At 40.8% G+C, this 12,714-nt stretch overlaps 1 protein-coding gene across 7 annotated transcripts in view; it reads left to right on the forward strand.

Moving 5' to 3' along the window:
• Nucleotides 1-3,648: 3,648 nt before the first annotated feature.
• The window catches only part of LOC121276219 (serine/threonine-protein kinase 31-like), a 134,499-nt gene continuing 125,433 nt past the window's right edge, over nt 3,649-12,714 (forward strand). For all 7 annotated transcript variants that reach the window (XM_041184391.1, XM_041184392.1, XM_041184393.1 and 4 more), the window contains exons 1-3: nt 3,649-3,722; nt 5,509-5,560; nt 9,807-9,868. In XM_041184391.1, the coding sequence (XP_041040325.1) occupies nt 5,521-5,560; nt 9,807-9,868 (102 nt within the window). In that variant the 5' untranslated portion in view covers nt 3,649-3,722; nt 5,509-5,520. The remainder of the gene's footprint in view (nt 3,723-5,508; nt 5,561-9,806; nt 9,869-12,714) is intronic.

Raw genomic sequence — 12,714 nt, forward strand, 5'->3', positions numbered from 1 at the left:
TCCACTGTTGGCATTCCGTAGGGATCATTCCCTCCGGGACATCCTGGTCCACTCCTCCATCACCCCCTACTCCTCAACCCCCACCATCCTCAACTTCCCCATGCCCATGTAAAAGGTGTAACACCTGCCCCTTCACTTCCTCTCTCCTCACGGTCCAAGGGCCCAAACACTCCTTTCAAGTGAAGCAGCATTTCACTTGCATTTCCCCCAACTTAGTCTACTGTATTCGTTGCTCCCAGTGTGGTTTCCTCTACATTGGAGAGACCAAACGTAAACTGGGCGACCACTTTGCAGAACACCTGCGGTCTGTCCGCAAGAATGACACAAACCTCCCTGTCGTTTGCCATTTTAACACTCCACACTGCTCTCTTGTCCACATGTCTATCCTTAGCTGCTGCATTGTTCCAGTGAAGCCCAACGCAAACTGGAGGAACAGCACCTCATCTTCCGACTAGGCACTTTACAGCCTTCCGGACTGAATATTGAATTCAACAATTTTTGGTCTTGAGCTCCCTCCTCCATCCCCACCCCCTTTCCGTTTCTTCCCCCTTCCTTTTGTTTTTTTTTCTTTTCCAATAATTTATATAGATTTTTCTTTTCCCACCTATTTCCATTATTTTTAAATCTTTTATGCTCCCCCACCCCCACTAGAGCTATACCTTGAGTGCCCTACCATCCATTCTTAATTAGCACATTTGTTTAGATAATATCACCAACTTCAACACCTCTGTGTTCTTTTGCCTGTGACATCTTTTGATGATCTGCTCCTATCCTAACACCCACCCCCCCCCCCCCCCACCCCCACTTCTCCCCCTTAAACCAGCTTATATTTCCCTCTCCTTGTAAAGAAAGATCAGTTCTGTTGAAGGGTCATGAGGACTCGAAACGTCAACTCTTTTCTTCTCCGCCGATGCTGCCAGACCTGCTGAGTTTTTCCAGGTAATTCTGTTTTTGTTTTGTTAATAATAATAATGACTGGCAAACGAACAGAACATTTTGGGGAACAGTCGATCCGAACGTGATTCTGTTTCAATTTGCTCCCGAATGCCTGGTTTCAGTTTGCATCTGAAAACTTAATTTAGGATGTCTGTCTAGTTCCGAATCATAAATCATAAGACACCAGTTGCATTTAAAAGCAAAAAAACTGCGGATGCTGGAAATCCAAAACAAAAATAAAAATACCTGGAAATACTCAGCAGGTTTAAAAGCATAAAAACAAAAAAACTGCGGATGCTGGAAATCCAAAACAAAAACAGAATTACCTGGAAAAACTCAGCAGGTCTGGCAGCATCGGCGGAGAAGAAAAGAGTTGACGTTTCGAGTCCTCATGACCCTTCGACAGAACTTGAGTTCGAGTCCAGGAAAGAGCTGAAATATAAGCTGGTTTAAGGTGTGTGTGTGGGGGGCGGAGAGACAGAGAGGTGGAGGGGGTTGGTGTGGTTGTAGCGACAAACAAGCAGTGATAGAAGCAGAATATCAAAAGATGTCAACAACAATAGTACAATAGAACACATAGGTGTTAAAGATAAAGTTGGTGATATTATCTAAACGAATGTGCTAATTAAGAATGGATGGTAGGGCACTCAAGGTATAGCTCTAGTGGGTTTTTTTTTTTTTTTTTTTTATTTTATATAATGGAAATAGGTGGGAAAAGGAAAATCTTTATAATTTATTGGGAAAAAAAAAAAAAGAGAAGGGGGAAACAGAAAGGGGGTGAGGATGGGGGAGGGGACTCACGACCTAAAGTTGTTGAATTCAATATTCAGTCCGGAAGGCTGTAAAGTCCCTAGTCGGAAGATGAGGTGTTGTTCCTCCAGTTTGCGTTGGGCTTCACTGGAACAATGCAGCAAGCCAAGGACAGACATGTGGGCAAGAGAGCAGGGTGGAGTGTTAAAATGGCAAGCGACAGGGAGGTTTGGGTCATTCTTGCGGACAGACCGCAGGTGTTCTGCAAAGCGGTCGCCCAGTTTACGTTTGGTCTCTCCAATGTAGAGGAGACCACATTGGGAGCAACGAATGCAGTAGACTAAGTTGGGGGAAATGCAAGTGAAATGCTGCTTCACTTGAAAGGAGTGTTTGGGTCCTTGGACGGTGAGGAGAGAGGAAGTGAAGGGGCAGGTGTTGCATCTTTTGCGTGGGCAAGGGGTTGTGCCATAGGAGGGGGTTGAGGAGTAGGGGGTGATGGAGGAGTGGACCAGGGTGTCCCGGAGGGAGCGATCCCTACGGAATGCCGATAAGGGGGGTGAAGGGAAGATGTGTTTGGTAGTGGCATCATGCTGGAGTTGGCGGAAATGGCGGAGGATGATCCTTTGAATGCGGAGGCTGGTGGGGTGATAAGTGAGGACAAGGGGGACCCTATCATGTTTCTGGGAGGGAGGAGAAGGAGTGAGGGCGGATGCGCGGGAGATGGGCCGGACACGGTTGAGGGCCCTGTCAACGACCGTGGGTGGAAAACCTCGGTTAAGGAAGAAGGAGGACATGTCAGAGGAACTGTTTTTGAATGTAGCATCATCGGAACAGATGCGACGGAGGCGAAGGAACTGAGAGAATGGGATGGAGTCCTTACAGGAAGTGGGGTGTGAGGAGCTGTAGTCGAGATAGCTGTGGGTGTCGGTGGGTTTGTAATGGATATTGGTGGACAGTCTATCACCAGAGATTGAGACAGAGAGGTCAAGGAAGGGAAGGGAAGTGTCAGAGATGGACCACGTGAAAATGATGGAGGGGTGGAGATTGGAAGCAAAATTAATAAATTTTTCCAAGTCCTGACGAGAGCATGAAGCAGCACCGAAATAATCATCGATGTACCGGAGAAAGAGTTGTGGAAGGGGGCCGGAGTAGGACTGCAACAAGGAATGTTCCACATACCCCATAAAGAGACAGGCATAGCTGGGGCCCATGCGGGTACCCATAGCCACACCTTTTATTTGGAGGAAGTGAGAGGAGTTGAAGGAGAAATTGTTCAGCGTGAGAACAAGTTCAGCCAGACGGAGGAGAGTAGTGGTGGATGGGGATTGTTCGGGCCTCTGTTCGAGGAAGAAGCTAAGGGCCCTCAGACCATCCTGGTGGGGGATGGAGGTGTAGAGGGATTGGACGTCCATGGTGAAGAGGAAGCGGTAGGGGCCAGGGAACTGGAAATTGTTGATGTGACGTAAGGTGTCAGAGGAATCACGGATGTAGGTGGGAAGGGACTGGACAAGGGGAGAGAGAAGGGAGTCAAGATAACGAGAAATGAGTTCTGTGGGGCAGGAGCAAGCTGAGACGATCGGTCTACCGGGGCAGTTCTGTTTGTGGATTTTGGGTAGGAGATAGAAGCGGGCCGTCCGAGGTTGGGCAACTATCAGGTTGGAAGCTGTGGGAGGGAGATCCCCAGAGGAGATGAGGTCAGTGACAGTCCTGGAAACAATGGCTTGATGTTCAGTGGTGGGGTCATGGTCCAGGGAGAGGTAGGAGGAAGTGTCTGCGAGTTGACGCTCAGCCTCCGCGTGGTAGAGGTCAGTGCGCATGTCTCATTCCCGGCTAGGCGCACTGTCTCTGCGCATGTGCAGGGAGTGCTCCCCCTAGTGTTGTGGCGGCCCGGATTGTTTCCCTCCATATTTGGGGGAAGGGGAAGGGGGTGTTTTGGTGGAGTGTCTGAGGACAGGATGTAAGGTGGGGAAGAGCGGTGCAGTCGTCGGTTTATCCAGCTTTCCACGAGGGATCACAGCCTGAAGGGAGCAGCGCAGGTTTAAGCTTGTTATTTGCTAGTTTTAAAAAAAATTTATAATTATGCTGGCAAGAAACACAGAACTTTCTGCTGTTAGGGGATGTGCTCGGGTTTGAATTTAAATCTTATTTAAAAAAAAACGCTGTGTTTTGAACGTTATGTGGGACTTGATTGTCGGTATTTTTAAACACGGCCTTGCTGCTCGCGGCGACAGTAAATTTTGGCACGTGCTCTACATTATATTCACACCCCCGCTACCTGTTGGTAAGATGATGTCTGAGAGAATTATAATGGTGTAGTCAGGGTTCGTGGCATGATTGTGCCTATACTGGGAACAACGCGAGTTGAAGAATTGTAGTAATTTGTTTTTGGTTTCTGAGGGGCAGTCAGATATGGAAAAAAGTGGAGGAAGGAGGTCCTGCTTAGCAGAAGTCAGTTAAGGAGGACTGGGCCTTTATCAATTAGCTATTTTGCTGTAATGATGAGTGGGGAGGCAGAGAGCCGGAGACTGGACCCCCAGGTGAGGTTGTATTTCTCAAATTCTAGGCAGAGGTTGAACATTGCTCGCTGTCCCGATTATTTTTAAGTTCTGCTTTTTAGTAGAAGATCTGCAGAGGACCACGGGCAGAAGCATCTTGCAATTGGTTGTGCTAGCCTGTTGCAGGTAGCTTTTACCGAGCTTGCTTGGATCATCGAGATGTGCAATCACAGTGGTTGAGGGAAGGGGGCTGAGGGGGTGGTTGGAAAAACTGGAACAAGATTTAACCTAGAGAAAGTATTTCAATTTTGTTTTAAAACCAAGTGTTTTCCCATTTGCTTTGCACTTAGACTGGTGATCTACTTTGCTTCAAAGCTTTATATCTTTTTCAGTTAATGTATTACATGACACTGATCTGGTTATTAGGGTTAGCATGTAACTTTTGAGTTAAACTAAGGAGTAGGATAGGCTGAAAATGTTATGAGGTGAGGGGGTTGTGATAGAGAAGAGCTTTTAATGGTATGTATCTCAGAACACTATTTCAGGACAATTGAGTTTTCTATGTTGGTTTCAGTTATTCCATCAGTAGTCTGTTTTTAAACAAAAGTGTTCTCTAAAAAATTGTTTGCAGTTCCTTTTGATGAAAAGACCTTTCTAATGGTGGATGTATGGTTTAGTGACAAAATAGATTCCAACCAAGCTGTATGTTGACTCAAATTAAAATTTTCTTAGGCATGAGAGAGCTATTCACTCATGCTTTACATGTACAAAAGCTCCTCCTTGTAGCTATTAAACAAATGTTTTGAAAGTGCTGGTGGAAATTTCCACCCCATGAGTACATAAATCCTTGGATAAGTTTTAGAAAACATTCAGGATCTCAGCCCTAGATATATTTTGACCTAGTTTGACTCTGCACCGTAGTTACATCGTTACATGGCTATGTGGCAACTTCAGCATTGAAGTGAATCAGTACTTGGTAATTAATGCTGTAGAATAAAACACATCCTGAGATATCCAGTATGACAAATGGAAGTGTGTTTTTCCCCTCAGAAAAATGTTTTAATGCTCCTTTTTATTTGAAGGATACTTTGAGATTCTTGATCTAATGTTGATCTAATGTTGATGCTGTGAGGCAGTGCTAAGTACTGGGTATTCCTCACAAAGAGGAAACTATACCGCCTCTTGCGTACCTCCTGATACCTATAGAGTGGTAGTGATATAACTCTTCAACTGTCAGGTTGACTTGGATAAGTTTATTTCATGCAGAAAGCTTGGGGGAATAAATATCTTTATGTATACATATAATACTTTTCCACCTTTCTTCTAGCAAATTGTCAAGATGGATGACGGAAAGGAAATGAATGCTTCTGAAGCAATAGGTTCAGGTTTATTTACTTATTTATACATTTACTCTGTAATTTTCTATGTTTCCAAAATGGTAATAAATTGTACATAATTATTACATTGTTTAACAGAGGCAGGTGGGAGAGGAGAACAAAGACAAGAGCCATTGTTGGGTTATGCCCTACATTTTTTGCTCAGCATTGGTAAATGTTTGGAAGCAAGTCAGTTGCCAAAACACTGACTGTATTTTGAAGAAACTAAGGAGTGTCATCCACTGAGAAAAATTTCACATTCTCAAGAAAAAGTTGTAAAACCATACATGCTAAATAAATTATATACTGTTATATAGGAATGCTTAGTGACCAATGTATGTTATAGTTTTAAAGGGGACATTTACTTATGTTGTGGATGGCTGGACTAGTGCTGCTTCCCTACACTGTTATCTTGAATTTTTGTTACTGGAAAAACATCCAGCTGGTAGAATTAGAAATTCCAGTAGCACCAGGGCAAGTGCCTGCTACCAATTGCCTTGCGCAATGTAGTCATTTAATGTGTATAACTTTCATTTCATTTGTCATGTCACCATCATATTATTGGTTTAATTAAACAGAAAATTAAAAATAGTTTGTTTATTTTAAATTGCTAAATGTTTGTTTGTTAGGATGATTGGATACTCTTGTCCTATTTAGAACAAACAATTGGGCATTGAGATGTGGTTTGGAGCCATTGATAGCATAGTGGGGGCATGCAAAATGAATATGCAGCCAGGGCACCTATTATAGTGAGTCCAGTCATCCTTAAAGCCATGCATAAAACTCTTAATGGCTGTTGTTTCATTTGTTGCTGTTCCTGCTTCCTGCCTTGAACAAGCATTTGTCTCTTGAGCTCATGATCACATACCATTAATTGCAGTGTTGGCCAATGAAAATGACACTCCTAGCCAACAAGCATTGAACCAAAATGATGCAAGGAATCACCTGAAACTGTCTTTCTCTTTCCAGTGCCAACTGGCTTCTTGTCCATTTCCAGCATTTTCTGTTTTGATTTTGTATGTTTAGTGTAACTTTCAGGCTTTGTTTTCGATTGTAGATAACACCATCAGAATAAAAAGGTACCTGGGCTCTTCCACTAAGAGAAAAATGATTGAATTATGCAGAGAGTCTTGTATATGGAATGTCAGTTTTCAGGTTGTGGAAATGTTTTTATCAATTCAGGTACTTGGTGTGCCACTTGATTCTTCCATGTTCACCTTGTATATAGGAGGATTTCAAAGAATGGAATTTACTTGAACTTCCACTTCAAAAACAGAGCATTGGCTATAGTAACAGTTGTAGATCTTATTCCAAATTTGTATTGTCTAGATAAAACATTTCAAACTGGAACATTCAGGTGGTCATTCCCGGGAAAGGAACCATTTCTTCCTTTTTAATTCCATATATGTGAAGGACTAAGTATCAGAAGTGGGATTTAAACTCATGCCTCCAAGGGATACAGAATGTAGTACCTTAGATTGTTTGGCCATTTTCAAACTGTCACTGAATTTCCCCACTCAGGTCATTGAAGAGACAGTACTGAATACTAAGATAAAAGCAAAATACTGTGGATGTTGGAAATCTGAAATAAAAACAGAAAATTATGGAAAATCTCAGCAGGTCAGACAGCATCTGTGGAAAGAGAAACAGAGTTAACGTCTGTTAACTCTGTTTCTCTCTCCACAGATGGTGTCAGATCTGAGTTTTTCCAGAATTTTCTGTTTTTTATTTCAGTACTGAGTACTATTGGGACAAATATGGTCAAAACTAGAGTAGACTTTTTCAACGTAGATCTTACATGAGCTCACCAAAAAAAAATCACTAAAATAACATTGGGATTTTCCAGTTCCCATAGCAGCTGTCATTGTAGCCTGAGAAGGCTGAGAAATTTTTTGCTCAAGTGGTTGTGAATCTTTGAAATTCTTTACCCAAGAGAGCTGTGTATGCTCAATTATTCAGTGTGTTCAAGACAGAGATTGATAAGTTTTTGGTCCTAAGGGATATGGAGATAATATAGAAGATTAACCATGATCTTATTGAATGGCGGAGCAGGCTCAAAGAGCCTAATGGCCTACTCCAGCTCCTATTTCTTACATTCTTACTAAGCTAGAGATTTCTGGAAATTAGTTCTTGATCAATCAGCAGCTAAAAGACAAGTATAGTTTGACATTTCCTGTATTATATTTTGAAAAATTGAAAGCTAGATGGCTTGTCAGCAAAGTTGAAGCTCATGGAATAAAAAGGACAGTGGCAAAATGGATCCGGAGTTGGCTGAGTGATAACTAAAAATAGTGGTGAACTGATGTTTTGGATTGGGGAAAGGTATACAGTGGGATTCTTCAGGGATTGGTATTAGGACCATTGCTTTTCTTGACTTGGGTGTCTAGGGCACAATTTCATTGTGGATGACCCACAAATTGCAAATTTTGTGAATTATGAGAAGGATAGTGATAGACTTCGAAGACATAGAAAAATTGGTGGAATGTATGGACACATGGCCGATAAAACTCAATGCAGAGAAGTTTGAAGTTATACATTTTGGTAGGAAGAACAAGGAAAGGCAGTAAAAAATAAAGAAATAATGGATACAATTCCAAAGAGGTTGCAAGAGCTGAGGGACCTTGGGGTATATGTGCAAAAATCGATGATAGTGGGGAAGTTTGAGAAAGTGCTTAATGGTTTGAGATCCTGGGTTTTATAAATAGAGGCATAGAGTATAAAAGCAAATAAGTTATAAAACAATGGTTTGACCTCAACTGGAGTATTGTGTTTGGTTCTGGTCACTGCACTTTAGAAAGGATATGAAGGCATTAGAGAGGGTGCAAAAAAGATTTACGAGAATGTTTCCATTGCTAAGGATCTTCAGTTATAAGGATAGATTGGAGAAACTGGGGTTGTTCTCCTTGGAGAATAGAAGGTTGAGAGGAGATTTGATCAAGGTGCTCGATCATGAGGGCTGTAGACTGAGGGAGAGACTGTTTGCATCAGTGGAAGGGTCGAGAATTAGAGGACACTGATTTAAGGTGAATGGCAAAAAGACCTCGGCTTACATGAGGGTAAACTTTTACCCAGCGAGTGTTAATGATCTGGAATGCACTGTCTGAGAGCTGCAGATGAAGATTCAATTGTGACTTTCAAAAGGGAATTGGATAATTATCTGAAGAAAAATAATGCAGGGCAATGGGGAAAAGGTGGTGGAGTGGGACTCACTGATTTGCTCTTGCAGCGACACGACACAGCCCGGGCCTCTTTCTGACCTGTAATAATTTTTTCTCTTCTTTGATTCTAAAAGATAAGTAAGCTGCTTATTAGGAAGGGGAAGGAACAGTAGATACTTTAATTAGAAAGGAAGTTAAAAAACTCCACAGCACTTAAGAAAATCTTGGATGATGAAATGAAAACAACAGCTGTGGAGAGACAACTGAGTTAATGTTTCCGTTAACTATTTTTCTCTCCACACAGATGCTGCCAGACCTGCTGAGTTTCTCCAGCGCTTTGTTTTCATTTCAGATATCCATCATCTGCAGTATTTTGCTTTTAATCTTAGATGATTATTTAACCGAGGCAGTGGAAGTTCTTAAAATAATAAGAGAATGTAAAAACCAAGGGGGAAGTGAAACAAGATGGAAGTTGCATGCAAGATATTCGAGATATCATAATAAAAATCTGGAGAACTGAAGGAAGATGGAAAATGCTGAAAATACAGTAGGCCACTGGTACCAAAAATGAAAAAGACAGACCCACCCCCTCGGCACAGATTTTTTTCCAACTAAAACTGTGATCTGTTAATCTAAACCTGAAATGTTAAATCAGCTCCCATTCCCCAAATGATGACTGTCATCCATATTGCCATGCCGCAAAGAAAATTATAGATATAACTAAGATCTGTGGTTATTAAAGTTAATGATCAGAGGCTGCAGGGAAAATTGAGGTACTGGTCCTGATGTGGCAATGAAGAAACTTGTATCCCATTAATATGTATTGGATTTAAACTTGGGAACTAGTACTGAAATGACAAGGCATCACCTGGTGTCTCAAAAAACTTGAAAGCTGTGAAAGTTGAGTTCATCCAAAATTATCAAGTTTTCATGCTATACTAAAACATGAAGGTCAGCAGTAAAGTTCCTTAATTGAATGAATTTATTTCATAGTCTGTAATTCACTATTTTTATGTTTGTTTCACACTGTGTAAGTTTTGAATATTGAAGAATTATGCTTTTTGGTAATGTCAAATGTTTATAATTTCTAGTATTAAAAGTTGAAGATGTAATGGGAAGTCACATTGAAGACCCAGTTACCTTTTGGGGTCAGGTAATTCAAGTTCATTTTCCTTTATGCACAACAAATGCAGTTTTCTGTTATAGATTATGGAAAGAGTTTGTGCATGTATAGTTTAAGGACAGTATGAGGAATTTATCTAACTCAAAAGCTCCACTTCATATAAATTATACAATGTTACTTCACAGGTCTACATCAACGTTTTTATTCACAGGTTGCTTAGCCCAATCTCACTCTTGTTTGTTGCCCATTGTCTTCTATTATGCACCATTTTATGCATCATTTTCCCCAAGCATGATTTTTTGAAAAAATGTTATGGATTTTACAGGTTGTGGCAGATAATTCCACGTTATGCCTATCCTTTACGTAAAAGCAAAGATTAATGACGAGGTTAGAGAACTTATGATGTGATTATCTTAAATTTGTGCTCTCTTGTTATCATGTGGCTGACAAACAGAAGCAAATTATTACCATTTGTTTTACCAGATTATCTATTAACATTTGCAGCTCTAGTGGGAAAAATAACCTGTCAAGGCTCCTCTTCATAGCTGTAGCCCTTCATTCCTGATAATTTTCTAGTGAATCTATGCTACCCTGTTTCCATTGGTTTATTATGCCTACTGTAATGTGCTGCTCAGAACTGCACATAATCAACAGTAGCCTAATTAATGTCTTGTACAAGTTCAGCACTACCTCTTTGCTCTTGTATTTTATGAAATCAAGGATTCCACTTTATGCAGTTACTTATGCTGCCAAATTTATTTACCCATGCATCTGCCCACCTAGGTTCCTTTATTTTAAAACCTTACTACCTGTTGGTGGATTTCCTGTCATTACAGTCACAATAGAGGGTTGTTAACCCTGCAATAATAACTTCCACGTGATTCAGGGTTGAGTGGTATTAAACAAGTTTTTATGTACATTAATATTCTTCTTATACAACTATTCTATTGTGTTATTGCGGCTTGTTTTCACTGAAGTTCAAGATGATCAGACTGGTCCTTCTCATGCTATTATTCAAAGCAAATATACTTCCATCCATTCCAAGAGCTCTATCTTGAGGAAAGAGGCTCTATGTTTATACTGTTCAGCTAACTAGGACTGCGCACAAGTATCTGTTCTTATCTCTCAGTCATTAATTCTAATAATTTGACTGACAAAACATTTTGAACACACTGCAAAAAAGGACTTCCTGTTTCTCACCGAACACATTTTCTCTCTGTCCATTTTAGATCATTAAGTCTTCTACAGTTACAATTCTATTGTTAAAACACATTTGTCTAACCTTGCTTCAGATTTCATCCTTAATTTCTTTTGAACTGTTCAACAGTACACAGTCCCAATGACGGATTAGTCCCTTGCTAGTCTTCAATTTAATTGAAAGAGATTCTGTTTCGACTAGTTTTGTTTTTAAATCCTTGTGTGGCAGTGAGGATGTATTGTTACTAACTAATACAGCTACCCACTTCCTTTTCCTTCTTCCTTTTAATATTGTACTTTTTGGCTTATGCTAACAGTACTCTCATCCACAGGGTAGCTCAACTAAATACATTTTAAAAAGTGAACCTTCAATTTGCTCACTAAGTAAAAGAAAGAATTTGCATTTCTATAGCACCTTCCTCAGAATGCCCCCAAAAAGCCAAAGTAGTTCCTTTGAAGCATTTTTTGGCAGGTAGACAGGGCACTCATTTTAACATCTCATGCAACAAATGGCACTTCCAACGGTGCAGCACTCCTTCATTACAACACTGATTATGTGCTCAGATCTTTGGAGTGGGACTTGAACCCATAATCTTTTGACTCTGATGAGAATGCTACTATGGAAGCAAGGTGATATGCCCTTTTTGTAATGGCTAGAGTATTATACTATGTAACATTTGATTTGTATTATAATTGATCTACCTTTTGCTCATAGCTTTCCTATTATAAAATATTTGTATATGTGCATGAAGCACTGAGTATTTGAGCTGTCAGGTATGAATGATGAACAGTTGACACATGGAAGACTTCTTGAGGTGTGGTATTTTATCAAGCGCATTATCTCCTGAAACATTAACTTTTTCTATTTGTTACTGATGCTGTGTGACCTGCTGAGGGCTTCCAGCTTTTTTTCTCAAGTTTCCAGTATCTGCAATATTGTGTATCTCCCAACTGTTCAGTTGTATTTGATGTAGTTGTATTCTCTCTGCTAAGTTGGAAATTGAGAGTTTGAGGCTCATGTAAAAAAACTTCAAACTTCAGATTCTAGTGCAGTGGTAAGAAATTTGGATTGTCAAAGATGCTGACTTTTGGATGAGATTTTAAAATGGGCCTATCGCTTCTGGTTGATATTGATCTCATTACACTGAAAAAAAGCTGGGTGTCCCAAATGCACTTTAAAAACAAAGTCATGTTATGAAGTCCTTTTCAATATTTTTTCATGTGAAAGACATTATATAAATGCAAGTAGTATTGTTGGTTTACAACTTTGCTGGGAAGTACTGGTCCATTAGAAGTGTCCATCTCCAATATGGCCTACCTATCTCCCTGGCTTCCTGTGGGGCCCCTCCTTCCCAATGCTGGGTCCCTTGATCAGGCACAGAGTTCCTTTGAATCCCCAAGAAGGCCACAGGCAAACCTGACAGGTTGGTTGAATGTCAGCTGTTTGAATACCAGTGTCAGTGGGTGAGGCCCTTGGCCATTTATGGATCTTGAGAGGTTTTGGTGAGCACTCTTACACTTCCCTGGCTCAGAAGCAATGCTCTTAAAAAGCATGGACCTTGTGCAGCCATTTAATCCCCATGTAGCTGCTGAGCTTCCCAAGGCCTGAGAAACCTGGCTGGCAACCATTAAATTTAAATCAGGCTCCCAATTGCAATGGGCACCTGATTTTAATATTA

Source organism: Carcharodon carcharias, chromosome 3 (genome assembly GCF_017639515.1).
Source record: "Carcharodon carcharias isolate sCarCar2 chromosome 3, sCarCar2.pri, whole genome shotgun sequence".
Taxonomy (NCBI): domain Eukaryota; kingdom Metazoa; phylum Chordata; class Chondrichthyes; order Lamniformes; family Lamnidae; genus Carcharodon; species Carcharodon carcharias.